General features: G+C 54.2%; 2 protein-coding genes and 1 pseudogene across 3 annotated transcripts in view; all 3 read left to right on the top strand.

The window, feature by feature from the left end:
* Positions 1-26,976, top strand: part of TINAGL1 (tubulointerstitial nephritis antigen like 1) — a 496,849-nt gene that overhangs the window by 422,995 nt on the left and 46,878 nt on the right. The gene's annotated exons all lie outside the window — the stretch shown is intronic.
* On the top strand, positions 1,716-18,547 carry SERINC2 (serine incorporator 2). Its single transcript, XM_059037410.2, has 10 exons — positions 1,716-1,846; positions 8,704-8,865; positions 9,579-9,769; positions 10,227-10,306; positions 10,692-10,829; positions 12,105-12,274; positions 14,007-14,097; positions 14,393-14,534; positions 16,815-17,033; positions 17,976-18,547. Exons 1-10 carry the CDS (start codon positions 1,808-1,810, stop codon positions 18,109-18,111), a joined length of 1,368 nt encoding a protein of 455 aa, XP_058893393.1. The 5' UTR covers positions 1,716-1,807; the 3' UTR covers positions 18,112-18,547.
* LOC131741052 (voltage-dependent calcium channel gamma-like subunit pseudogene) lies at positions 26,339-26,946 on the top strand (annotated as a pseudogene).

Genomic DNA, 26,976 nt, shown 5'->3' with positions numbered 1-26,976 from the left:
TTGTGGTAAATGTTCAGGCATTCATTCATTCAGGAAGCATTCACTGCCTTCGTGTGCCAGGCCCTGTGCTGTGCCCAGGGCAGGGGAGGGACCGGCCAGAGGTGAATCAGACAGTCCTTGGGCAGCTCAAAGTCTCCTGAGGGTCTCTGCCTAGGACTGAAGACAATATTGGACAGAAAAAGAGGCTGACTGGGTATTGTCACCTCTGCTTTCAAATAGAGGCAGTGAGATGTCAGGGACAGGCCTTGGGTTCTGAGATCAGGGCCAGATTGGGTGGTCTTCTAGCTCTGCCCTTCTGAGCTGTGTGGCTTTGAGCAGCAATAATAACTACCACAATAGTGATAGCTGATGTTTATTCAGTGCTCAGTTTACGTCTAGCACGTCACTTTACTTCTTTGAACCTGTTTCCTCATCTGTAAAATGGAATGGAGTAGGAGTTAATCTACTTCTCAGCGTTACTATAGGGCTTGAATGGGACCATGTAGGTGAAAGAGTTTGGTATAAGCTTGAGCTGTGTGGTAACTTTAGTTATTTGTGGGGCTGTAAAGGGGTCCCGTGTTGTAGAAACACAGGGAAGCAGGAGGATATTTATTCCTAATGGGGCCAGGTAGTGCTTTTGGGGGAAGGGTGGTTCTCTTCACCATAAAGATATGAGATTGTGAGCAAGGCTTTGAAGGGTAGAGAGGGGGATAAAGAGAAGGACATTCCAGGGGGAGGGTATCCTGTGTGCAAAAGTGTGGAGGAGGTAAAGTGTAGGGTATGTTTGCGGAACAGTCCTGGCACGATGAATGGCTAAGCCTGGAGCCCTATGAATCACCAAGGATGCAGTCAGGTAGGATCTTTGGCCCCGGGGCCAGCTTTGAGGCACGCAGATTTCCTTCCCTAACATTATCCCATCTACGGCTGAGTGAGGGGCTGAGTGAGGGGGCTGAGTGAGGAGGCTGAGTGAGGGGCTGAGGAGTGAGGAGCAGGCTGGAGGGTGAACCGAGAGTGATTACAAAGCCCTGCTTCTGGGTCTCTCCCACCTACCTCGGGGGGACGGTCTGGCAGGAATGTGACCCACCCACCCCTTCTGACCTCCTTAGCTGGGGGCCAGGTTCGGGCATCCCTGGGGAGCGATGAGCTGGGTGGCTCTGGGGAGCATGTGGCCCAAGACAGGAGTCAGTAGAGCTTAAAGAACAGGTGGATGGAGGGGAGGACAGACGAAAGAGTGCGAGGCGGGGTCTAGGAGCAACAGACACACTTGGCAAGCATCTCCTATGTGTTGTAATAGCCCTTTGAGGTAGGTATCCTCACTTTACAGATGGGGAAACTGAGGCTCAGAGAGGTGAAGTGACTTGCCCATTTCTTTGTCCAGTTATTCATCATTCAGCGCTTATGTATTGGGCAGAGGCTCCGTGCCAAGTGCCAAGGAGTCAGGGGTGACCATCTCTTGGCTTCTGTCCCCGGCGGTGGGGGTCCGGGGGAAGTGTTGTGAGGTCGCATTGCGGCCTCGTTGGCACTCGAACCCAGGTCTCACTATTTCCAAACCATCACTTTGGATCCGGACTCGAGCCCGGTTGCGCGGCTCGCGCGGCCGCTGGAATCTCCGGTACCTCCACTTTCCCTAGGTCCCACCTGCCGCACCTGGCCCAGGTGAGTCCCGGGAGGCCCCGAGAGCCGCCGGAAGGAGGCGAGCAGTTCCGGCAGGTAGGGCGGGCCGGGCCGGGGCGGGGCCGGGGCGGGGCTGAGGGAGGGGCCAGCCCGCGGCGCCAGGAGCCCGACCGGATCCCGCGCCCCTCTGCCCGCGCTCTGCGCCGCCACCGACATGGGGGCCTGTCTGGGCGCCTGCTCCCTGCTCAGCTGCGTGAGTCCCGCCCCCGGCGTCCTCCCCCGCCGCCTGCCCCTTCTTCGGCCTCGCACTTTTGTCCTGTCTTCTTCCTCCAAATAGTTTCTTCTTTTTCCTTCCTCCAAACTTGTCCTTCTGGGCCCGCACCCCGCCTCCTCGCCCCTCGGGTCCTCCCTCTCACCGACTTCCCCCGCCCCCATCCCGGGCCCGCGGGCGCCGGGGACAGCTGGTGTCCGGGCATCGGGTTACTGCGGGGGAGGGGGAGGGGGTGGGGCGCGCTCGGGAGGGGGAGGGGGTGTCCTGGGCGGGCGCCCCTCCAGGGAACTGGGGAGACTGAGGCCCAGAGCCGGGGGCGGGGGTGGGCGCTGCGGCCCCATCTGGCTCAGCTTGGAGTCGTCCTGGCAGTGCGCCTCTGGTCTCCCTCCCGGATGCTCTCTTTGTGTGGCCTGCCGGTCCCTGTCCCTCTCTGCCGTGTGTCCTTCTCTGTTTCTCTGGCAGTCAGTTGGTCTTTCTGTCCCTACCCGCCTGCCTCAGTTTGTCCATTTGTATGTGTCTTATATCTGTCAGTTCGTTTGTCCGACTGTCTTTGTCCGTCCGAAGCCTCTCCATCTGTCATTGTCTGTCTACACGGTTCCGTGTCTGTCCGCCCGGGTCTGTCTGCCCGTTCAGTCTATCAGTCTCTCTGTGTCTTGTCTCTGCTTCGTTCAGTCTGGCTCAGGCTAATTCCTGGGCACTTCCCCAATGACCCCAGACCCTTGCCCTCTGGGCCCCAGAGCTGAAGTTGGGGGTGGGGAGGAGGCCTCCTTTGCTTTTCTAAGCCGGTCTTGAGTGAGGGGTGCGGGTTACCACCGCCATCGGCCCAGCTCTGGGTGGGAAAACCCAGGAACTGAGGGAGGTTGGGGTGGGGGGGGGGGGAGGGATTACCTGGTCGTCTGCTCGGGGACCTGGGGAGCAGCCAGCAGAGGGGAGGAGCGTCCGCCAGACCCCGGTTGGGAGGCCTCTTCTCTTTTCTCCTTTCCCAGCCCCCTCTCCCTTCTCTCTTCCCTTCATTAAATCTGAGGTTCATTCAGGCAGCCTCCTCCCCCTCTGCCCCACACAAAGATGAGCGGAGAGGAAGGAGGGGGAGTCTGGTGGCTGCTGAAATCCCAGTTTCCTTTGTCCCTGATTTGTGTGAGTGTGTTAGGATGGGGGTGTAGGGGCGGACAGCTGGGGGATCTAGAGATATACTTTACAGCCACTTTTGGAGAATGATATCTGCACAGAGAGGCTACACAGTGGGTTCCTGGACTCTTGTCCTCCCTGGGCCTCTATTTCCCCATCTGTGAAGGGTGTGTGTATGTGTGCGCGCGCGCCTGCAGGAGGGGGAATCAAGAGCTGGTCCCTGAGATCCCTCCCTGCCCAGTGATACCAAGGTTTGGGCTAGGGCTCTGGTCAGAAAGGGTTTGCTTCCTGATGGGGGAGGGAGAGTTTCCATGGAGTTGACTAGAATTCTGTCAGGCTGGGCTATCCTGCGGGTGGGGGGAGTGTTGAAGGAAGACCTGCCATTTCTCTGTGCCTCTGTCTCCCTGTCTACCTCCCTCATAATGCTGTTGGGAAGATTTAAAAGTGCCCCGCCCTGTTAGAGTAGGTGCTCCAAATAGGAACTATTGTTATTATCATCTTAAAAAGGTGGGTGGAGAATTCCCTCTGGAGCCAGTTCCTGCCCGTCTCTGAGTCAGACTCTTAGAATGCTGAGTCAGAAGGCACCTGAAAGCCCTGCTCCAATCCCCAGTTTACAGATGAGGAAGCTGCATCCCAGAGAGCTTAGCTGACTTGCCTAAGGTTGCACCGTGAAAGGAGGAGGAACTGCACAGTCAGGATTAAAATCTGATTCCTGGTCTAGGCTTCTGCCTACACCTTCCCTCGCTTCACATCCTGGATGCTGAGGAATAGGGTTGGCACAGAGTGGAATCGGGACGTCGCTTTGGAAGTATCTGATATCTGCAAGGGACCTGCCCCTCGTGTCAGTGGCCTCCCCTTGGCGTTCTGACCTCTGACATTTACTGAGTACTTACTGCATGCCAGGTGCTGTGCTGAGTCCCTCACCCCTGCTATCTCATTACGCACCCCACCCACCAACCCCATGACATAGTTATCCTATTTTACAGACCATGATACGGATAATAGCTGCCGTTTACTGAGTGCTTACTGTAGGCCCAGAGCTCACAGCCCAGAGCTGCCCAGTGGTAGCCCAGGCCCAGCAGTGTAGTGAGCACTTTGTATATACCCTTTCATTTAATCCTCACAACGACCCCAATGAAGCAGTGAATATATCCCTATTTCCCAGCTGAGGAAGCTGGATCAGAGAGGGAAGATGGTTTCCCCACAGCCGCACAGTATTAAGTGGTACAGTTGGGCAATGGACATTGCCCCACAGGAGTGAAGTTCTAAGCGGGGGTTGCCAGGCATCTTTAGAGGGAACATTTTGGCATACATGGGTCGGTGGGGAAGACTTTTGTCCATCCTGCCGTGACACATTTGCATCTGCCTCTTGGTCAGATGCACCTGTGTCACGGGCTCTCTTGGTCAACATTTGGACTGGGCTGAAGGTGAGTCCTGGCTGGGAGGAGATGAGATGGGTCCACTCGGGGTGGGAGTCACCAGCCAAGCCAGCACATGGTGAGTTGGACAGTCAGCAAGATATTTAAGGAGGACCTTCTACAGTCGAGGGAGTGTGAAAGGCCTTTGGCTCAGACCGAATGGTCTTGGTCCTGGCTTGGCCTCTTCTCAGCGGCGTGACTGAGGACCTCTCTCCTTGTCTGTAACGTGGAGAGAACAACGGCACCTGCCTCTCAGCATGTCAGGAGGGTTTGGTGGGACTTAGTTAGCATGAAGCTGGCGTGCAGCGGCTGCTCTGTAAGCTCCCGCCAGTGGTTAAGTGCTGGAGACCACATTCGAGGAATGGGGAACCTGGTGAAACCCAGGGCTGTCTGATGGGCTCCAAGCCACCTCACTGCCCTGCCCAGAGGCCCTTTTTATGGCTGAGGAAACTAAGTCCCACTTGTCTAAGGTCCTACTGCCAGCTGGTGGCAGAGTCAAGACAGGGCCCTCTCTTCTTCACACTGCGTGGGGGAAGGAAGTATGCTTTGAGAAGTCTTGGGCTGACTTCTTCCCTCCTGTGTTTGGTCTAGAGCTAGGGTGGCTCAGCCAGTTATGGGGTGCCACGGAACCTCGCAGCTTAAAGACTCTCAGACCCAGGGCTCCTGAGTTCTGCGTTCTCCATTCTGAGAACCTGGCTGGTGCTAAAATTCCACCACTCTTATTTCTGGTGCTTTTCCATTGCTGCCTTTCCCCTGAGTGCATTTGTGGAGAGGGTGTTGTAATCTGAGTGTGGGAACAGTTTGTAGTCTGCCTTGGCCTTTCACATTGCATCATAAGCATAGCTTGTGCTGCTGTCAGTCTAGTGGCTTTCATCTTTCCTGCCTCTATAACATTCCATGGAGTCAGTGAGCCACCACTGTCCCCTGGTGCTGGGCAATGAGGTCATCTGCAGTTTCTAATAAGCTCATACAACCTAAAGCTTCGTGCCTGTTTTAGTTTTTTTCTTAATTAAAATTTTTATTTTTTGATAATGAAAATCAACTTTATTGGGGTACAATTTATATTTAACTATATTTAGTTGTATACACCCATTTAAGTGTTACCAACACATCTGCTCCATTCAGCAGAGAGATCCCTCTTAGGGGTCACGATGTACCATGAGGTACCACAATGTAATGATGGATATTTAGTTATTTTCAGCTTTCCCCTATTATTTTCCTCGTGTGAACAGGGTCACAGTGGACTTCCCTGTGTACATGTGTGCGCACGTGTCTGCCTTTACTCCCGTGGGCTGGTATTACTATAGGAAGAGTTTGTGGTAGGAGTGATCCCCAGAGGTGGAGTGGGGAGCAGAATGTATGAACAACTCCAAGGAGGCTCCGGAAGCAGCGGGGGGCTGTGTGTATTGTTCTCTCCCTGACCTGGTCTCTCTGGCTACCAGCCAGGCCCTTGGAAATCCTGAGGTTTCAGGTATCAGGAATACCTGGATTCTGATCTCCAAAAACCACAGTGAATTGAAAGGCCAGGCTCCCTGACTGCAGTGTGCAGCTTTTCTTGTGTCTCAAATGCCTCAAATTGAAATGGTAACAAGCCAGAGCCGGGCCCTGACCTGGGTACTTGGGCACTTGGTTCCTGAGATCAGTACCTGTTGGCCTCCCTTGGTTTTTTTTTTGGGCGCTGGAGGGATTGTTTTCATTGCTGGGGTGTTTTGAAATTTAATGAGTCTGCCATCAGTGACTTAGCAGGCCCTGGTGCAGACAGACTTGACCTTGAATCCCAGCTCCTTAGCTGACCTTGGCCGCGTCACCTCTCTGAGTCTCAGTTCCCCACTTGTAAATGGGAAGCTATAACACACTTCATAGTGTCCGTGAGGCTTAATCTAGACAAAGCCCTTATCATAGTGTCTGGGACAGAGTAACTCGTCATAAAGGGAAGCTATCATTGTTATTACTTGAATCTCAGCCCTGCTGTTCACTTACTGTGTGACTTCTGGCAAGTTTCTGAATCTCTCTGATCTCAGAATGTGCTTTATGGTTTACACAACCCTTCTGGCATTTGCTTATCTCCTCACCGCCCCCCCTCCAAGGTAGGCATGAACAGGAGTCAGGGATTGGGGTGGGGTTTGCAAGATACAACCAGAAATTGCTGGATGATTTGGACCGTGAGGGAGAATTGCATTTAGCATTCACTCAGCACCTGTGCTGTTACTTGGCTTTGTGGGTGAGAGAGATGGGTAAGAAGGAGCATTCTCAGCGGCATTTCCAGTCTGTGGGAGAGGTGTGGGGGATACGGGAGGGCAGCTGCCCCTCAAGCAGAGTGTGCGCTATTCCTTGTGACCGGTGCAGAAAGCAGGGGGCGGGGCCTCAGAGGAGCAAGGGCCCCTTTTCAGCCTGCTCTCCACAAAGCTGGTCACTCAGCATAAGGCTGTTCCTGTCCCTCCCGGCTTTGGGAGGTGATGCCCAATGGCAATGGATGCCCATTGCTCGTGGGATGAACACGAGGGTCCTGCACATGGCTGCCCGGGTCTGCCAGCCTGGCCGACCTCACCACTCGCTTGCTTATGAAGCTTTGGCCATAGGGACTGCTTTCCATTCCTCCAGCGCTCAGCTCCTGTCCGCCCCAGAGCTGCCTCAGGCTCTGTTCCCTCTGTCTGGAATACCTTTCTTCCCCTTGGTCAGGAGAGTGAATCCTCCTTGTTCAGCTCTCAGCTTAAGTGTCACTTCTTCCAGGAAGTAACCCACTACCCCCAATCTAAACTAGGCCCCCGCCGGTCACTCTCATGGTGGCACGTATGTTTTCTTCTTCACACTTACCATGACGGGTGTAATGACTTGCTGAGTATCTTTCCTGCCCTTGGAAGCTCCAGGATGGCAGAGCCTGTGTCTTTCTTGCCCTCCAGACTCTTAAGTACCTGAATGAGGAGTCAGGGCTGTTTGGGGGAAGAGAAACAGTGAACCAGATGTATCTGGATGTGGGCCCACTTCCTCCAAGGCTGGGCTGTAGAACTGGCTCCCAAGGGATGAGTCTACAGCTACGAAAGGTGTGGCATCACCAGCCCCTAAGTCATTTCAGCCAGCCCTAGGGAGGGAGGGGCTGATGGAGGGCAGAGGAGCTGGAGACAAAGGGTTGGACGCCTCTGCTGTCCCAAACTGGTGCAGCCCCAGAGCGGAAAGTCCCAGCCTTCCATTCATTCAACAGATGTTGATTTATCAGCACTTGCTGTTTTTGAGGTCTTAACATACATCTGGTACGATGCCAGACACTTTACATTTGTTCAGCAGGTAGTCACTGAGCTCCCGATGATGTGCCAGGCACAGTTCCCACCTCTGGGAATACCATGGTGAACAAAACAGACAAACCCCCTTGCCCTGGCGGAGCTTGCACGCTAGCAATGAGAGGCAGGCAACACGAATAAACTGTGAAGCCAATCAGGTGGTAGTAAGTCCTACAGAGAAAAATAAAGCAGGGAAGGGAGAAAGGGAGCCTGAGAGAGTTACAATTTTTTTTGGTCGTGCCGCGAGGCTTGCGGGATCTTAGTTCCCCGACCAGGGATTGAACCTGGGCCCTCGGCAGTGAAAGCACAGAGTCCTAACCACTGGACCGCCAGGGAATTCCCAGGGAGTCACAGTTTAAAATCCCTACAGGACTTCCCTGGTGGTCCAGTGGTTAAGACTCTGTGCTTCCACTGCAGGGGGTGCGGGTTAGATCCCTGGTCGGGAACTAAGATCCTGCGTTCTGCACAGCGCAGCCAAAAAAATAAAAATTAAAAAATAAAATAAAATCCCTACAGTATTTCATTCTTAGAACTACTATGTGAGAAGCAGGTACTGTTAAGATTCCCATTATATGGAAGAGGAAGCTGAGGTTCAGAGAGCTTGAGTAAGCTGTATAAGGTCACATAGCTAATCAGTGAAAGAGCTGGCCCTCTGGATTTTTTTTTTTCCACTCTGCCTCCTCCTAAATAAGAAGCACTGTGACCCCAGCTCTCTCTCGGAAGCCACAGTAACACCTGAGATAGATCCAGGTTTGAATCTCGGTTCTGTTGCTTACTGGCTGTGTGTCCTTGTGGGACCCAGCCTCTTCCAGCCTTGGTTTCCTTGGCCTCTCCCTTGGGTTTGAAAGTTAGATGGGGTGACATCTGGGGAAGAGGCGTCCCTTCGTGGTGTGGCACAGGCAGTCTCTGCGTAGGTTTGGAGGTATTGAACAGGCAGCGGGCAGTGGGTGGATGCTGAGCGCTTGGGCGGGGAAGGGGAGAGGAGACCAGAGAGTAAGGTGCCATCCTGGCCTCCCCACAGGTGTCCTGCCTCTGCGGCTCTGCCCCCTGCATCCTGTGCAGCTGCTGCCCCTGCCGCCACAGCTCCACACTGAGCCGCCTCATCTTCACGGCCTTCCTCTTCCTGGGGGTGCTGGTGTCCGTCATCATGCTGAGTCCCAGTGTGGAGAGCCAGCTCTACAAGGTGAGCCACCTGCGGGACCTGGCCGCTGGCAAAGGCTCAGCTACCAGGGGGCCCAGGGTTGGGGGCCCAGCTAATCAAGAGGTGGGCAGGAGCGCCAGCGCACCGATGATCCAAGCTTGACGATGGAGGGTCGTTTCTTCATATTGGGAGGGGGGTTTGAGCCTTATTGTTTCTCATAAGCCTTGGTCCCCTTGGGAAGTCTCATGAATCATTATCGCCATCTCTGCCAGACACTGGCCCGGGGTAAGATCTCCCCACTTTAATGCATAAGCCCAGTTTGAGGGTCCTAAGTCTTCCCTTCATCTCAGTGCTTCATAGCCAGTGGGATAGTTAGGCCAGAGGTTCTGACATACTGGTGTATACAGAGCATGAATTCCCTGGGAAGTGTGCTAGTCATGCAGAATCTCAGACCCTGCCTTAGAGACTCTAGTTCTGTAGGAGAGGGGAACCTCCGGGGATTCTGATGTAGCTGGTGGGTGGAGAGCACTTTGGGAAATCCTGCCCTGGACCGAGCCATGCCTTCCGTTTGTCCCTGGGGGGCTCACTCACAGGGCTTCAGCCGCAGAGGTGGGTGGGAATGGAGATGGGCCATGCGTGGAAGTGGGAGGCTCAGGTGGCCCTCCTGGGAGAGCCTCCTGCCTGGCGGCCTGGGCAGAGTCAGCCCGGGTTCTGGGTGGGGTGGGGCCTTCCAGCTGCTCTGTCTGTCTCCACAGCTGCCCTGGGTGTGTGAGGAGGTGGCCGGGTCCCCTGTCGTCCTGCAGGGCCACGTGGACTGTGGCTCCCTGCTCGGCCACCGTGCCGTCTACCGTATGTGCTTCGCTATGGCCGCCTTCTTCTTCCTTTTCACCCTGCTCATGATCTGCGTGCGCAGCAGCCGGGACCCCAGGGCTGCCATCCAGAATGGGTGAGGAGGGGTCCCACCTGCGCCCTGGGCCCCTCCCGTGGTGGTTTGCCCTATCCTCTGCCTGTCTCCAGCAATCTCCAGACCCTAATCCTCAGACTCAGGAGACGCTGAAGCCAGGAGGCACAGCACAGAGGTCAGCTCATTTAGTAGTTCCCGTTTCTCAGGTGAGGAAATAAAGCTCAGAAAAGGCAACAGCATCCCTAAGGCCACACACCAGTTTAGTGACACAGTTGGGGTGAGAACCCAGGTGACCATCCTCACCCATCATTGGTCCTTCCCTCTGCTCCTTGGGGCTTTTTCTAGGGCCAGGATGGACTTTCTGTGCCTGTCAGACCATCAGGAAGTCTCTCTCACCTCTCCCGGTACCTGCTCTTCAGGGGTGGGGTTCTGGGGGTCCAGCCTTTTTCTCTCCCCCTACTCAGCTTTCTTGTCTGTCCTGCCCCTTTCCCCACCATAGGTTTTGGTTCTTTAAATTCCTGGTTTTCGTGGGCATTACCGTGGGCGCCTTCTACATCCCTGACGGCTCCTTCTCCAACAGTAGGTGGCCCTGGTGGGGAGGGATGGGGGCTACCAAGAAGGATGAGTGTGCTGGGGGCTCCTTTGCACACAGACCCCAGAATCCTGCCTGGGGCCTTGCCTCCCACCCAGGAGACAGGACTCTGGTGCCTGGCCACATGGCCTTTGGGTAACTCGGGGTTGGAGGGAACCCCCCTTGACCCCGACCCACACCCTGACACAAGGCATCTCTGTGCGTGGCCGGGGCTCCTGAGGGCGGGGACCTTGCTGCTTCTCAGTGTCCCCAGTGCAGGGTGTGGCACAAATGACTGTTGAATGTATAAAAGCGAGTGTGAGAAGAGACCCAGACCCAGGGGCTGCTGCGCCACGCCTGGACCCCTTGCCTCCCTCCCCTCTGCCCGCCTAGTCTGGTTCTACTTCGGTGTCGTGGGTTCCTTCGTCTTCCTCCTCATCCAGCTGTTGCTGCTCATCGACTTTGCGCACTCCTGGAACCAGCGGTGGCTGAACAAGGCTGAGGAGAGCGGCTCCCGCGCCTGGTATGCAGGTCAGTGCCACCCAACGGCCTCGCGAGGGGGCTGGGCTACCCGAGGAGTCGGGGCTGGGGGGGTGGTCCCTGAAGCTGGACCACGGCCTGGAGGGCATCTCGAGCTGCCTCCTAAGGGCAAGAACTGAGCCGTCCGTGACACGTGGAGGGAACGGTGTGTGGCAGGGGCCCCGCTGACCCGGGGTGGCTGAGGTGGGGTCAGATGAGAGCTGCACTGGAGAGTTCCGAGGGATCTGATTCAGCGGCCCCTGCAGAGCAAGCCACGAATGACCCCTGGTCATTGAAACCCCAGTGGCAGAAACGGGTCCCTTTTCAGTTCTGAATTGATCAAGAAGAAAGGCGCTCTTCAGGGTTGATTTGATTTTCAAACCTCCCTGATCACCAGGCATCTAGTTCACTTTTTGAGAGACTGTTCTCTATCATTGTCCTTTTTTTTTTGGCTGTGTTGCTGCACGCGGGCTTTCTCTAGTTGCGGCAAGCAGGAGCTACTCTTCGATGCCGTGTGCGGGCTTCTCATGGCGGTGGCTTCTCTTGTTGCGGAGCACGGGCTCTAGGCACGCGGGCTCAGTAGTTGTGGCGCACGGACTTAGTTGCTCCACAGCATGTGGGATCTTCCCGGACCAGGGATTGAACCCGTGTCCCCTGCACTGGCAGGTAGATTCTTAACAACTGCGCCACCAGGGAAGTCCCCTCTATTCATTGTCTTTATTTTTATGGTGATCTTTTTTGCGGCAAGTGAATCATTTTAGTTCAGGGTGGGGCAGGAGCTCACAAAGCCTGGGTGAAGGACGGAAGTTTTTTTGTTTTTAATAAATTTATTCATTTTAATTCTTTTTGGCCGCGTTGGGTCTTCGTTGCTGCGCGCGGGCTTTCTCTAGTTGCGGTGGGTGGCGGCTGCTCTTCGTTACGGTGCGCGGGCTTCTCACTGTGGTGGCTTCTCTTGTTGCGGAGCACGGGCTCTAGGCACGCAGGCTTCAGTAGTTGTGGTGCACGGGCTCAGTAGTTGTGGCTCGCAGACTCTAGAGCGCAGGCTCGTAGTTGTGGCGCATGGGCTTAGTTGCATGTGGGATCTTCCCGGACCAGGGCTCGGACTGCGTCCCCTGCATTAGCTGGTGGATTCTTAACCACTGCGCCACCAGGGAAGCCCTCAGGGACTGAAGTTTAGTAGACACTCCTTGGAGGAGGAAGTTGGGGCCCGAGACCCAGTGCACTGCTCGACAAGGGATGGGGGTCCTTGCACCTCCTGACCCACCTGCCGCTGCCCCTCTCTCCCAGGCCTCTTCTTCTTCACCCTCCTCTTCTACGCGCTGTCAGTCGTGGCCGTGGCACTGCTGTTCATCTACTACACCCAGCCCGGCGCCTGCTACGAGGGCAAGGTCTTCATCAGCCTCAACCTCATCTTCTGTTTCTGCATATCCATAGTCGCTATCCTGCCCAAGGTGCAGGTGAGGTTGCCTGTCTCTGCCCAGCCTGAAACCAGGCTCCTCGCTGTGTGGGACTTCTTATAGGAACCCTGGGGTCCTGGGGCCAGGGCTGTCAGTCACAGAGGCTTGGGCCAAGAGTGTGGGCTCCCAAGTCAGCCTCCCTGGGTAAGAGTCTTGACTCTCGCATTTATATGCTGGCTGTCCTTGGGAAAGTGCCTTAACCTCTCTGTGCCTCTTTCGTCTCAAATGTAAAATGGGAATAATGACACTATTTGGAGTTAGTCTCAAGATTGAGACCATGTTTATGAACACTTAGAACAGTGCCTGGCATATAGATATTAGAACAGTGAACACTTAGAACAGTGCCTGGCATATCCATCAGACATTGGCTGTTGTTATCATTATTTTGATGTCATCATTGTTTTCATGAGAAAACAAATCAGGAGAACATTAGGAAGGGTCACCGAGTGATGATTCCTAGACACCTCAAGAAGTGGTGTTAGAAGGTACAATTCCACAGTTTCCAATCCCAGACTGTCTGGGATGATGGGTGGGAGCTCCCAAGGTAATCACTTGTTCTTCAGAAGGGAAGCCTTCTGAGTCCAGTGGTATTTCACAGTTTGGAATATCAGCCCACCAGGTGTTTCAGAGGTAGCTTAGATAGTCTTTGGGGGTCCTTAGCAGAAAGGTTGGGAATCTCCCTTCTGGCCAGAGCTTCCATTTCCCAGTAAGAAAACGGAAGCCCAGAGAGGGTGATGCCTCTGTTCCAGGTCACACAGCAATCAGTATTCATTCAGCAAATACCTCTTGAGCATCCACTGTGTACCAGGCACTCTTCTAGATGTTGGGGATACAGCTGTGAGGAAGAGGAGGAATAATAATAGCTAACAGTTAATGACATCTGTCATGTTATTTAGTCCTTACACCATCATCATTCCCACTTTCCAGATGAGGAAACAGAGGCTTAAAGGAGTAAAGAGACTTGCCTAAGGTCACATGGCTAATAAGGGGTGGAGCTGGGATTTGAACCCAGGCAGACTGGCTCCAGAGGCTGTGCTCCTAATCATAGAGTTCAGATTCACATTTTCAAGTGTGTCTGTGTGGTGAGGAGTGGGAAAGAACAACCAATAGGAGACGAGGCCAGGTGAAGTAATTTTGGAGAATAAGTGCTCTGTGGAAAATAAAAGAGGGTATGGGCTGAAAGGGAGGTGGGCAGGCAGGGCCGGGGTCTGCTGCAGTCAGGGTTTTCAGAGCCTTTTGGAGGGTCCTGTTTGAGCTGAAGCCTGAATGTAAAGACACTGCTGGTGCAGAGGTATGGGGGAGGAAGATGTCAGGGAGAGGGCAGGGCGAGTGCAAAGACCCTGAGGTTGGAGAGGATTTGGCGGGTTCCACGGACAGAGAGGTAGCCACCACGTTTGGGGAGTAGTCAGCAGGGAGGCTGTCGGATGAAGATGCAGATGGGGTAAACGAAGGAGGGCTTTAATTCAGAGTGTGAAGAATTGCTGCCCTTGAAGGATTCTCAGCTGGGGAACAAGTCGGGTAATCTGTTAAGAGAAAAAATTAGGACTGTACCTTGGGGTGGGCAAGGTGGCAGTGGGTGGCCCGGGTGGTATGTTTTCCCGAAGGGTGTGGGGTGGGATGGCCCTAGGGTGGTGGGGGTTTCTGAGGTCCCCCGGTTGGGTGTGGCTGGGCCGGGTGGGGGTGGGGTGTACCCAGGTTTGGCAGGAGTCACACTGTGGACTGGTCTTGCCAGGATGCCCAGCCCAACTCGGGTCTGCTGCAGGCCTCGGTCATCACGCTCTACACCATGTTTGTCACCTGGTTGGCCTTATCCAATGTCCCCGGTGAGTAGAGGCCTGGGTTCCAGGTGGCCTGGTCTTCCTCCTGGGCTGGGGACCCTCAAAGATGACGGGGACATTCCCAGCCCATTCCAGACTTAGCCCTTCAGGGAGGTGGGAGGACCCCATCTGTTCCTGGAGCTGTCTCTGTTGTTTTGTCTGCTGCATACTGTCGCTGGGACTTGAGTGGTTGGTTGTGTGTCTGTCTGTCCCTTGGCTGTCCATCTGAGCCCATCCTCTGGGCTCCCTGGCTACAGACCTGGCGTATGTGGGCTGAGGGTGACCATGCTCTCATCCCCAGACCGGAAATGCAACCCCAACCTGCTGACCCACGTTGGCAACGGGACCGTGCTGGCGGGCCCCGAGGGCTACGAGACCCAGTGGTGGGATGCACCGAGCATCGTGGGTCTCGTCATCTTCATCCTGTGCACCCTCTTCATCAGGTAGCGTGGGGGCTGGTTTCTGGGAAGGAATCATGATTGGGAGCCCTGAGGCACAAGTGACAGGAGGATGTGGGAGCCGGGACACCAAGCTGGAAGGTGCACTCAGCAGCCAGCAGCCAGCCCCGGCACTGTGCTGGTGGGGAAACCGAGCCCCTCAGAGGGCACGGAGTGACTGGGCAGTGGAGGCGGGGCTGAACCCTGCCTCCTGGCCCAAGGCCTTTCCTGACCCCGGGCTGCCACGTGCCTAGCTCAGTCAGGTGCAGGCAGCTGTGGTGCCAGGGCAGGAGCCTGGACCGGGGCCAGCGGGTCCAGGCTCTGTCACTCACACCTATGTGTGCCCGCTTCACCTTTCCAAGCATCAGCTTCCTTTTCAGTTAAAGGAAGATAACCTCGAATGCCCAGGGTGGCTTGTGACCCCACAGTGTCCCTTGAGAAAGAGCAGCTCATTCTTAAGATCACATGTGCTCTTAAGAGCACATTCTTTAAGGAGGTGTCCTAGCAAGTGCTTATCAGTGTGGGCTTGAGCCAGATTGCCTGCAGTTGAGCCTGGCACCTTGGGCAAGTCTCTCAACCTTTCTGTGCTTCAGTTCCCGTATCTGTAAAATAGGAATAAAAATACTACTCACTTCATTGGATTGTTGAAGAGTTATGATGAGTTAATATGTACAAGGCACTTAGAAAAGAACTTGGCAAGTAGTAGGTGCCAAATAAGTGTTTGCTATTATTGCAAAGAACTATTAATATTTGCACAGCTGGGTGGCTGTGAGTGGCTGTTTTGTGTCACCAGATGGTAATATCGGGTATACTTATTGTTGACACTGGCAGACTCAGGTATTGCCTCCCTGCGGCCCGGCATTTATCCAGGTGCCACTTTGTGTGTCTGCACCTCTGCCCTGATCTCCTTTTCTCCCCTAGTCACCCTTCCTGGGCAGCGCCCGTTTGCCTGTAAGCAGCACACCTGCTTCTAGGCTCCTGGGCTAGAACATTTTGAGGCTGTTTCACATTTCATTTTGTTTTCACCTTTTTCAAAACATTTTCTCCCAGTTGAGTTGAGGCAGTTCACAAACATCTCTCTTCTTTGTCCTCTCCTTTGATTTCTTTTCCATCCTGGAAGGGCCCACGTCACCTCCATCTTACAGATGAGGAGACTGAGACTTGGTGAGGAGCAGCCACTTGTCCGAGGCCATGAGTGCACAGTGGCCGTGGTGCTTGAGCTTACTTGCCTGACCCCAAGCTCTGTCCCTCCCCATCCCCAGCGTGGGCACAGAGCTGTGCTTCCTGTCGCGTCTCATACTCACACCTCCCTGGCCTCCAGTCACTGGGCTGCACCTTGGAGAGCCCACAGATCCCATCTGTTCTTAGCACAGTTCTTAAAACCCAGGAAGCAAAGAAGCATAAACAGTCACGAGGGCAGGGACCACTGCTGATGGCTCTTGCTCCCAGCTAGATGGCCCAGATCTAGGCTCATGTGCACTAGATACCAGCACAGTATTTGGTGATTGGGGTCAACTGAAGCTCAGCAAGGGGTGGTTTTTCAATTTGATGGAATGGGCTGGAACCCAGGCTTTGTTCACTTTTTTCAGGATACAAGTTGGATCTTCTGAATTGTATATGTGTCTCAAACTACTAAATGTAGATAAAAGCATCAAGACCTCATTGTAGAAGAGCAATGACAAAAATCATTACTATTATTCTCTATTATAAACCTAGAGAAAGGGGAGGCAGTGGGTAATACTGCTTAGCTGAAATGAATAAAAGGTAAACAAATGTACCAGCAAATGAGCATTATTATGAACACTTTTAATGAATGTAGTACCTGGTATGATCCTTTGCAGTGCTAAGTTCTCAACACGTGTTTGTGGAAATGGCAAATAAGCAACCAGAATAACAGGGGCCATTTATTTGGTTTCTGCGCTGTGCCAGGCACAGGGCCAGGGGCTTCAAACACCATTATTCCATTTAATCCTCCCAGCAACCCTGTAAGGGAGGTCCTATTATCTCTGAATTTACAGACAAGGAATCCGAGGCTCAGAGAGGTTAAGTGTCTTGCCCAAGGTCACACAGGGAGTAGGGGTAGAGTTGAGAGTCAAGGCACTTTGTTAACTCCAGGGCCCAGGGCCTAACCTCCAGGCCACCGGCCCCCGAGGCTCTGGAACCCTGGTGCCCATGGTCATCAAGGCCAATGCCGTGGTGCGTGAGGCCCCCTGGCGCTGCCCACCCACCCACCTCAGTGGTGACGGCCTGACGGCCACACGCACATCCTCCCCCCGCCTCCCCCAGTCTGCGCTCGTCGGACCACCGGCAGGTAAACAGCCTGATGCAGACGGAGGAGTGCCCACCTGTGCTGGAGGCCACGCAGCAGCAGCAGCAGGCGGCGGGCTGCGAGGGCCGGGCCTTCGACAACGAGCAGGACAGCGTCACCTACAGCTACTCCTTCTTCCACTTCTGCCTGGTGCTCGCCTCTCTGCACGTCATGATGACGCTCACCAACTGGTACAGGTGCGTGGACGGGGCCGCAGTGTCCGTAGTGCGCCTGCCACTTCCCCTCCCCTCCAGCCCTGCGCTGGGGTTTAAGACTTGGGCGTGGAGGTGTCTCTCTAGGACCCTCCAGGGAGCCTGCCTCATCTGTGCCGCAGTTTCCCTGCCAGTGCCTAGTCCACGCAGTAGCTGGTGCCTTCGCTAAGTGCTGAGAAGTGGGGATCACGGGAGGTGAGGCTGGGCCTGTGCAGGGCAGACCGGGTTTACAGATCAGGGGTGGTGATTTGGGTTATGGGGTTAGATTTGGGATTCATGGTTTGAGGGTTAGGAGTAGGGTGTGGGGTCAGAATCAAAGTCACAGGGTCAAGAATAGGAGTCATGAAGTCGAGAGTTGGGATTGGGGCCATATAAAGTAACAAATTTGGTTAAAATTGGGGTTACAAGTCCAGAAAGCCAGGATTGAAGTGACCAGGTCAAGGAGCTCAGATCAGAGTAACTAGGTTAGCGGCCAGAACTGGGGTCACAGGGCCAAGGGTCAAAATTGAGGTCAGAGATATCAGAACTGTGGTCATAAGGTCAGGGATGGGGTTATGGGATTGAAGGTCAGAGTCAACGTTAGAGGTCAGGACTAAAGTCAGTAGCTTCCGGGTCCCAAAGTCAGGGACCAGGAATGAGGTCACAGAATTAGGATCATAAGGTTAGCGACCAGAATCAGGTCACAATATTATGCCTAGGACTGGGGTCAAGGTTGGAATTGAGGTCAGGGTCAGGTCTATGGTACAAGGCCATGAGCTCTATGTAGGGTCTTAAGGCCAAGTGTCAAAAATGTCAGAGACGGGGCTAGAGTTTACAGGGTAAGAGCCACAGGTGAGGTCAGGGGTCGCAACTGGATCCTAAGGTCGGGGCCAGGACTGAGGTCACAGCCTCAGGGGCCAGGCTCACTGGGATGATCGTGTGTTCCAGACCCGGTGAGACCCGGAAGATGATCAGCACGTGGACCGCTGTGTGGGTGAAGATCTGTGCCAGCTGGGCAGGGCTGCTTCTCTACCTGTGGACCCTGGTAGCCCCCCTCCTCCTGCCCAACCGTGATTTTAGCTGAGGCAGCTCCCTGCAGCCAGCCCACCTGGTGCTTCTAGGCTCAGTGACAGCAGGCTGAGCACCCGCCCCACCTCCGGGACTTGCCCCTGAGCTGGGCCCCTCTGTTCTTAGTGCCTTCAGGGAGGAGGAGCATGAGGCCCCTCCCTCCCACTGCCACCCACGCCGACCATGGAGCTGCCTCCTCCTTGCCCTCACCCCCATTCGCCCACACTTGCCCTCTTGGGAAAAAAGGGGCCCTTGTTCTAAGGCTCCCCAGGAGAGGGTCCTGAAGGAGAGAAACACTGAGAGCTGCTCAGAGAGCAGCAGTGCTCACCGCGATGGGGTGCCCGGGTTTTCCTGACCATGTACTCCAGGACATCCCATCCCCTTCCTGGGCTCCGTGCCTTACTGAGTCTCTAAGACTCTGCCAATAAAGAAGCCGGTGTGTGTGCCTCCCATGTCTGTGCCCCTCCCCCTTGGCACGGGCCCCATCCCGTCTGGGCCCAGTGCAGGGGCTGGGAACAGAATGTCATGGCAGAGGGGGCTGAAGGGCCAGGCCATGAGGGGCCTTGAAGGTCAGACAGAGGGGCCCTGGCTCTGTCCTCTGGGTCATGGAGAGCCTGCGGGCTGGGGCTATAGAGGAAGGAGGGGCTTTGGCAAAAGGGAGCCTGGGGGTCAGAAAAGGGGGCCCTGGAGCAGCGTCCATATGCGGGGTGATGAGGCCAGAGTCGGGGTGGAGAGGGGGCTCACGTGGGGAGGCTGAGAGGCTGGTCTTCGGGCCATCTTACCAGCGCCCATCCTGAGGTCCTGCCCACCTCTGACCTGCCTCTAGGGTCCTCCTGAAGAACTTGTCACTACCCTCCACTTCTCCCCGCTGTAGACGTTGGCCCCTGCTCTGGCCCCAGGGTGTGGTGGGGAAGAGCGTGTGATCTAAAGTCGGCCAAGCTGCCTGGATCCGCTGAACTGCAAGAGCCATGGGGCTGCTGTGGGGCTCCGGGCAAGTCCTCCCCTCCGGGCCCTGGCTTCTCATTCAGCAGATGGAAAAATGCCACGTGCACCCAGGCTGCTGTGAGGCTCAGATGAAACAGGTTACCCGTTTCTGAAGGCGCACAGCGATGTGTGGGGGACGGACAGGCTCCTGGCTGGGGCCTCCTGAGCCTGGTCTTGTGAAATTGAGGTGACTGGGGTTTGTTGGGGGCTGGGATGCAGTGGCCAGAGACGCAGTCCACTTCTAAGGAGCTTTAGGGTCATGGGGGCAGCACAGGTGCACGGGTGCACCAAGGAGGTGCCTGCCGCAGCCCCTATCAGGACAGTGGGAGTCGGCCAGATCACGGGGAGCAAAACCGCCCAAGGGACAGGACGCGGCATGTGAGCAAGAGGAGAGCAGGGTGTTTGAGGACCAATGAGAAATGTAGAGTGGTTGCAGTGCAGAGAGCACGTAGGGGTCAGGAGGTGGTGAGCTTTGGAGAGTTGGGCTGGGCCTGAGTCACACAGGCCCTTGAGGGCCATGGTGAGGAGACCAGGTACTATCCTGAGGGTAGAGGGGAGCCATGGAGGGTTTCTGAGCAGGGGAGAAGCCGTGAAGTTGTGAGCTGACTATTGGGTGTCCTGGAGGGTTTAGAGCAGAGTAGTGACGTGGTCAGATGGTTATTTTGGAAAGATTTTCCTGGATGAAGTGGAGGGTGCAGCAGCTAGAGGCAGGTACCAGGGCCCAGGGTGGAGTGGGTAGGGGCCTGGAGTTGGGCAGGGGCCGAGGAAGCCTTCTCTCACTTGAGACAGATCTTGTGGATGCTTTTGTCCCCTGGTAGCTTTCAGCTGAAGGAGACCTCTCCACGGAGCGGCCTGAGCTTCCTCCCTGCAACACATGAGATTTCATTTCTTTCCTTATTTCACTTTAGGGAGAAAAAGCCCACTTTGTGCTCCCGATAACCCTTTTCAAAGGTTTGTAGAAGTGGGCACTTTTATCCTGCTTTTGTATCCTTGTTGCTCTACAGTTTTTCGATTATTCATTCAACAAACATGTACTGAGCATGATTTGTGCCAGGGTCTGGGCTGGGGCAGGCCTGGCAGGGAAGGAGGCCGGAACCAGACTGAAGAGCCTGAATGCTGGCTAAGGAGTTTCAGGTCCCAGTTTGGCTCTGAGAAGCCACGTCTTATCCTCGCAGGCAGGGCGCTCTCCCTTCATGTTTCCTCAGCCCCTGTTCTCTCTGGCGAGACAGTGGTCACACTCCTGTACCTGGTGGTCGATGGGGGCGTCAGGTGTCAGGCCTGACCCACTGCCCACCCAGGGGCTAGGAAGCCCACTCAGCCTGCTTGCTGTATCCCCCTCATCCCCTGCTGTTCAGCATCATGGCTTCCACACATCCTCCCTCCCCCATCTTTCCTCCATCACCTCCTTTCTCATTTCCTTCATATCCTCTTCTCTATCCCCTCTCTTCTCTCTCACTCTCCTTTGTCACCTCCCTTCCTTGGCCAGTCTGTGGGACAGGCTGTAGGACCCTAGCTCTTTTTGTCTGCCAGCGCTGACAGGCTGGGCTTCCCTGCTGGACTGCTAATAGGGAAGCGGCTGCCCTCATCCCTGAAGACCTGTGCTCTGTCCCTGGACACCTGCTGCCTGACACCTGCTTCCCAACACCTGGGCTGTGGTCCCTGCAGAGATACCACCAGCAGCCTCAGCCCAGCCCGCTCTGGAGCAACTCTGGACAAAGTTGTAGAACAAGTATCTGGGCAGAGTGGGTGCAAGACCTGCAGATTACATGGGGAAACAGGCAGTGTGGTGCGCTGGAAAGGGCTCTGGGCTCGGCTCCAGTTCTGTTTCCATGGCTATCTCACCACTATCTCGTCACCTGAAGTTAGGCAACTCAGTTGCTCTCTCTGGGCCTCAATTGCAGCTTCTGTAAAATGGCAATAGTAGCTGTTTTGTAAACCATAAAACATGGTGCTTTCATGAGACAAACACTGTGGTTAACCAGCAGATATTCCCAAGCCCCTTCTCCCTTTCCTGCCTCTGTCACAAAGGCGGGAAAAGTCAACTGTCACTTTGCAGCTTCCCTGAGAGTTAGAAGTGGGTACCTGAAAACATTCTAGCTAAGTAGACCCAAGCGAGGATGCTAAGGAACAATTCTAGAAGAGTTTCCGATTTTCTTTTACAAGGCACTACTCATTCCCCTTTTCCTATTTTAACACAAATACGATGCCTGGACCCACAGCAGCTATCTTGGGACAATGAGGCAACGAGCCTGAGGATGAGAAACTAACATGGTGAGGATTGTGGTACAGAAAGATGAAAGGAGTCTAAGTCCTTGATGCACTTTTGAGCTGCTGGATCAACCCTACTGTACCTGACTCCAGACTTCTGTTATGTGAGGAAAACAAACACCAATAAATTTAAGCCCCTATTAGTTGGGCATTAAGTTCCTTGCAGCTGAATGCATTTCTAAATGATATAACATGTGAGATGTTTAATGATAATAAAAATAATAAACAGGAGAAACTTAACCTCCATTCCTCAGGACTATGGGCTAGCAACAGTATAACACCCCCATATATATGTGTATATTTATAAATAACTGTATATTGTATATGTTTATATATACACACATACATGTTTAGTAGCAGGAGAAGTTGTGACAAGACGGTTGTTTTTTTTTTCCTGCCCCTGCCCTGGACTTCAGCCCTGCTCCCATGATCTGACTAACTTGGCACCTCTGCTTTACTCTTTCCTTCTTTCCCATGGACACTATTATACTTTGTGATACTGTGATCAAATATATATCTGGTTTTTGCCCGTTTCTGGCACAGAGCTCCTAAAACCCTTGGAATTTCCTTAGTGATAAGAGTGAAAAAGTGGACAAGACAGTTTTCTGAGATATTAAATTTTCTCTCCTCTGCCGAACACATGGAAGAAGGTGGTTCTGGACCTCCTTGTCTTGGGGGAGGTCTGAGGAAGAGTGGGAAGCAGGAGAGAGAGGTTACCTGTAAAATATATTTTCCCTTCTGCCTTTGGTATCCAAAAGTCCAAATTTGTTGAGCAGCTTCTGGGCAGTGGGGGAGGGGGTGGTGATGGGGGCAGCAGAGGCGCCTCCTGGACGGAGAGGAGAGAGCCCCAAAGGAACTTGATTAGGGATGGGGGTGGTTCTTCCCAGACCCCAAAGAAGTTCTCCATGACTGGAAGAGGAGGCCCAGGGCTATGAGTTCTATGAGCAAAGATGGCGGCACCAGTTCCTGCTGAGCTGGGGGAGCCAGGCGGAGCCCGGGAAGCAGGTGACACCTCAAGGTGTGGAAGCACAGTTCCCTGCCCTGCCCGAGCTGCCCACCACCTCCCCCCCATATCAGATCTTTCTTGCTCCTCCCACTGCCTTGCTGCTACATGCAACCCCAGGACTTTTGCACTATCCAGGAGGGGTCGTGTGTGTTGGGGAGGAAAATGAAGAATGGCTGAGGTTGAATCTCCCACCAGCCTGGCTGGAAGGGGCTTTGCATAGAAAGAAAGTTGATATAAAACAAATGAACAGGGCTTCCCTGGTGGTGCGGTGGTTAAGAATCCGCCTGCCAGGGCAAGGGACATGGGTTCGATCCCTGGTCCAGGAGGATCCCACATGCTGCGGAGCAATTCAGCCCGTGTGCCCCAACTATTGAGACTGTGCTCTAGAGCCCGCGAGCCACAACTACTGAGCCCGCGTGCCACAACTACTGAAGCCCACGCACCTAGAGCCCGTGCTCCGCAACAAGAGAGGCCGCCGCCATGAGAAGCCTGTGCACCGCAACGAAGAGTAGCTCCTGCTCGCTGCAACTAGAGAAAGCCCACGTGCAGCAACGAAGACCCAACGCAGCCAAAAAATAAAAAATGTAAAAATAAAACAAACAGATATTCTGTTTCTTGCACACCTGTGTATTGAGCTTGATACCCCCTTTAAAATAGCTATAGATATAGGCTGATTTATGGCAACCCCCTCCCCACCAAAAACAGTACAGGAGTGTGAAAAGCATTCATCTATTTCATTTTTTCAAGCAGCAGCACAGGATTCTATTGAGTGAATATTCTATCATTAATTTAACGAATCCTCGGTTAACAGGCATCCACATTGTTTTCAGTGGTTTTTTTGTTTGTTTGCTTTTGTCTTTCCTACTACCAGCCGCTATGTTTATTCTGGCAGCTTGCTGAGCTGCAGGAAGAACGTGGACTCCAGAGCCAAGATCCTCTAGGTTCTTATCTCAGTTTTGCCCATGAGCTACCCTCACCTCTCTGGGTCTCAGTTTCCCCATCTGCAGAATGGGGGTTGTACTAGCACCCACCCTATGGGATGTAGCCGTGGTCAGTGAAAGCACATCTGTAAAGGGCCTGGCACCATGCTCGGCTCACCGTAGGAGCCAAAGAAAGGGTGCCTCCTTCCTTTTTCTGGCTATCAGTCCTCGGGGACTGAGACAAAAGTCTAGGCCAAAAGACGAGGTCACCTTAGCCTTCCCTCTACCTCCAGAGACACCTGTCCTTTGCCTCTCTGGAGGAGGATGTGAGTGACAGGTGGCAGGAGGTAGGGAGAAAAATTATAGCAGGAGCCAACATTTATTGAACAGTTCCTGTGTACTGAGCCTGGAGCGAGGAACTTCAATGCCAATAGCAAGTCTATTAGTGTACAGAGAAAGAAATTCGTAAGAGAAAAAAAAGATGGAGACCTTGACTCCCCAATCTTCTCTGATCCTCAGTCTAAATCAGCCTTCCCATTTCTCTTAGTTTTCTTAAAAACTCTACACTTCTCTGCATACATAGCCTTTATTATGGTGTGTGATTATGTATCTATTTGTGTGATGATCACTGTATTGTCTGACTTCCCCTAAGGTCAATGAGGGTGAGAACCTACTCTCGTTGTTTATCATTTCCCTGGTGCCTAGAACAGAGCCTGATAAACAGAAAATGCTCAATAAGAGAAAGGTTAGTTGATTGACTGATCATCTGAATGAGTATTAGTTGATTCTGGAGTAGCCATGAGAAAGCCTAGGGGACAGAGAGTTTATAGCAGAGTAGGAAGGGCCAGAGCCCTGGGCTGAGGTCAAGAGGCCTGGGTTCTGGTACTGAATGTGCAGGGTCAGAGGAAAATTCTGAGGGATGGCTTTGAAGCTGAGACCAGCAAAACAGGTGGGAATTGGGTGGTTCAAAGAGCAGAGGAAGTCTGCCCACGGCAGAGAACTGCATGGCAGCGGCTCTGCGGTAAGAGGACAGGACCATCCAGGAGCTGAGGAGCTCGAGCAGCATGGTGAGGGGTCAAGTGGTGGAGGTGGGGAGGTTCAGGGTATGGAGTTCAGAGGTTGCAGACTGGTGACCGGAATGCATGTCTGGTTTGGCCCTTGTTCTATGTTTAAAACAACAAGAACCTCAACAAAGATTATGGTGCCTCTGGGCTTCCCTGGTGGCGCAGTGGTTGAGAATCTGCCTGCCAATGCAGGGGACACGGGTTCGAGCCCTGGTCTGGGAAGATCCCACATGCCGCGGAGTAACTAGGCCCGTGAGCCACAACTACTGAGTCTGTGCGTCTGGAGCCGGTGCTCCGCAACAAGAGAGGCCGCGATAGTGAGAGGTGCCGCGCACCGTGATGAAGAGTGGACCCCGCTTGCTGCAACTAGAGAAAGCCCTTGCACAGAAACGAAGACCCAACACAGCCAAAAATAAATAAATAAATATATATTTTTTTTAAACGACTAAGGGACTAACGCTAAAACATTTAAAAAAAAGATTATGGTGCCTTGCTCTGGAGCACACCTTCTGTCTACCTCAGCTTCCCCTGCTCCTCCTCAGCATCCCCCTGCTGCTTCATCTTTTCAGTGACCTGCCTGACCATGAAGACATCTGAGTTGCAGCCTGATGCAGGGCCAGGTAGGCTGTGGACAGGGCACTGGGAAGGCCTGAGACCTGCCCACCCTCCTCTGAAATGCCTCCGGGGCTGCAGGCTTGGTCTGTCTTAGCCCTTCTCTGTTCTGCTTTCCAAAGGGTCCTGGGCTGGTGAGGTCCTGGCGTGTAAGGGAGGAAGGGCCCTTGTGGGGGGGTGGGGGAGGTACCCTATGGTGGTCAGATACTGAGCTGGAGTCCAGAAGGTTTGGTTCCCATCCTGGCCCCTCCACTTGCTTCACCTCTCTGAGCCTCAGCTCCCTTGCCTGTGAAAGGGGTGATAAGAGTCCCTACCCCAGAGGCTTCGGGTAGTTGTTTGACGTTGACTATGAGCAATTCAGGACAACCCACTCCCTTATTCATTTGTTCAACATGCCAGTGTGTGAGAGTTTAGTCAACTGTACAGTTTAAAGACAACACAGGCCACAAGACCACCGTCACTTCTGACACCAATTGCACGTTCAGGGGTTTCCAAAACTGCCCTGAAGTTTGATCATTCACTAGAAGAACTCACAGAACTCAGTGAAAGCTATTCTACTCACAGTTACAGTTTATTACAGGGAAATGACAGAGTAAAATCAGCCAAGAGAAGACAGGAATAGAGTGGAGTCTGGGGACACATCAGCTGCTGAGCTTCCACTGTCCTGTCCACGTGAAGTCAGGGTGTGTTCATTTCCCTGCATCCATTGAACAACAATATGCACAGAGCACCGCCAACAAGGGCAGCTCACCTGAGCCTCCGGCACTCAGAGTTTTGATTGGGCCTCCACTGAGTAGGCATGATTGATTGATTGATTGATTGATGACTGATTGGTCAATGGATACTGTATGGCCCAAAGCCCACATCCTAAGTCATACAGTTGGTCTTTCTGGTATGGCCAGCCCCCATCCTTCTTTTTTTTTTTGCGGTACACGGGCCTCTCACTGCCGTGGCCTCTCCCGTCGCGGAGCACAGGCTCCGGATGCTCAGGCTCAGCGGCCATGGCTCACGGGCCTAGTCGTTCCACGGTATGTGGGATCTTCCCGGACCGGGGCACGAACCCGTGTCCCCTGCATCGGCAGGCGGACTCTCAACCACTGCGCCACCAGGGAAGCCCAGGCCAGCCCCCATCCTAAATCACATTGTTACTGAGCAGAGTGGTGTGAGGGAGCCGGGCAGGAGCACACGGCCAAGCCCCCGCACAGGATGACAGCCCTCGGTAGCGTGCAGAGTGGTGCAAGGTGTTTGTTTGAGAACTGACCCCTTCCCACCCCTCTCCTCAGGCGTGAGGCTCTGCAGAGGGAAGTCAGCACCCTGGCAGGACCACTGCCCTGTGGGTGAGCTTCCTTTAGTGGATGCCGCCCACCAGCTCGCCTCCTCATCTCCCGAATGGATGGTCCTTGCAGGCTTTGCCTGCAAACCCAGAGGCTTCTGGCCTAAAGGAGGCCCCACCGGCCCTTCTTTGAATCCTTCATCCGGGCCCTCATCCTCTTGTGTGCCCCTCTGTCTGTGGTCCTCTCCTCTCCATCTCCATCTGTGATGACCGCTGGCTCCTGGCCGACAACTGCCTCTTCCGGCTGTGGCGCTTCTGCACCACCTCCAACCAGACTGGGCTGCACTGTCTCCAAGACCTGAGTCAGGCCCACGTGCCCAGGCTGGCCTCAGGCGTGGCTGTGGCCCACAGCGTGGCCACCTTGGCTGTGGGGGTTGCCGTCTTGGTCCTGGAGCTCCTCATGGTGTCCCAGGTGTGTGAGGACCCCCATTCATGGCATGAGTGGGCCATGGGCTCCACCCTCTTCCGTGTCTCCTTCATCTTCTCCTTCGGTGGCCTCCTGAGCTTCCTGATCCTTCTCAGGAACCAGGTCACACTCATTGGCCTCACCCTGATGTTCTGGAACAAGTTCACGGCCTCCTTCCTCTTTTTCCTGAATGCCATCAACGGCTTCACCCACTTCAACAGCATCACCCATCCGTGGGGCTTGCCTACAAAATTTTAGGCCCCCCTCTGAGAATATCGAATGCTGCCA

The sequence above is a fragment of the Kogia breviceps genome, chromosome 1, assembly GCF_026419965.1.
Source record: "Kogia breviceps isolate mKogBre1 chromosome 1, mKogBre1 haplotype 1, whole genome shotgun sequence".
Taxonomy (NCBI): domain Eukaryota; kingdom Metazoa; phylum Chordata; class Mammalia; order Artiodactyla; family Physeteridae; genus Kogia; species Kogia breviceps.
This window is presented reverse-complemented; position numbering and strand designations above follow the sequence as displayed.

Coding starts and splice junctions, on each gene's coding strand:
- SERINC2 (XM_059037410.2), top strand. CDS start 1,808: ATGGGGGCCTGTCTGGGCGCCTGCTCCCTGCTCAGCTGC. Junction 8,866..9,578: donor TGGAGAGCCAGCTCTACAAG/GTGAGCCACCTG, acceptor CTGTCTCCACAG/CTGCCCTGGGTGTGTGAGGA. Junction 14,535..16,814: donor CTGTGCACCCTCTTCATCAG/GTAGCGTGGGGG, acceptor CGCCTCCCCCAG/TCTGCGCTCGTCGGACCACC.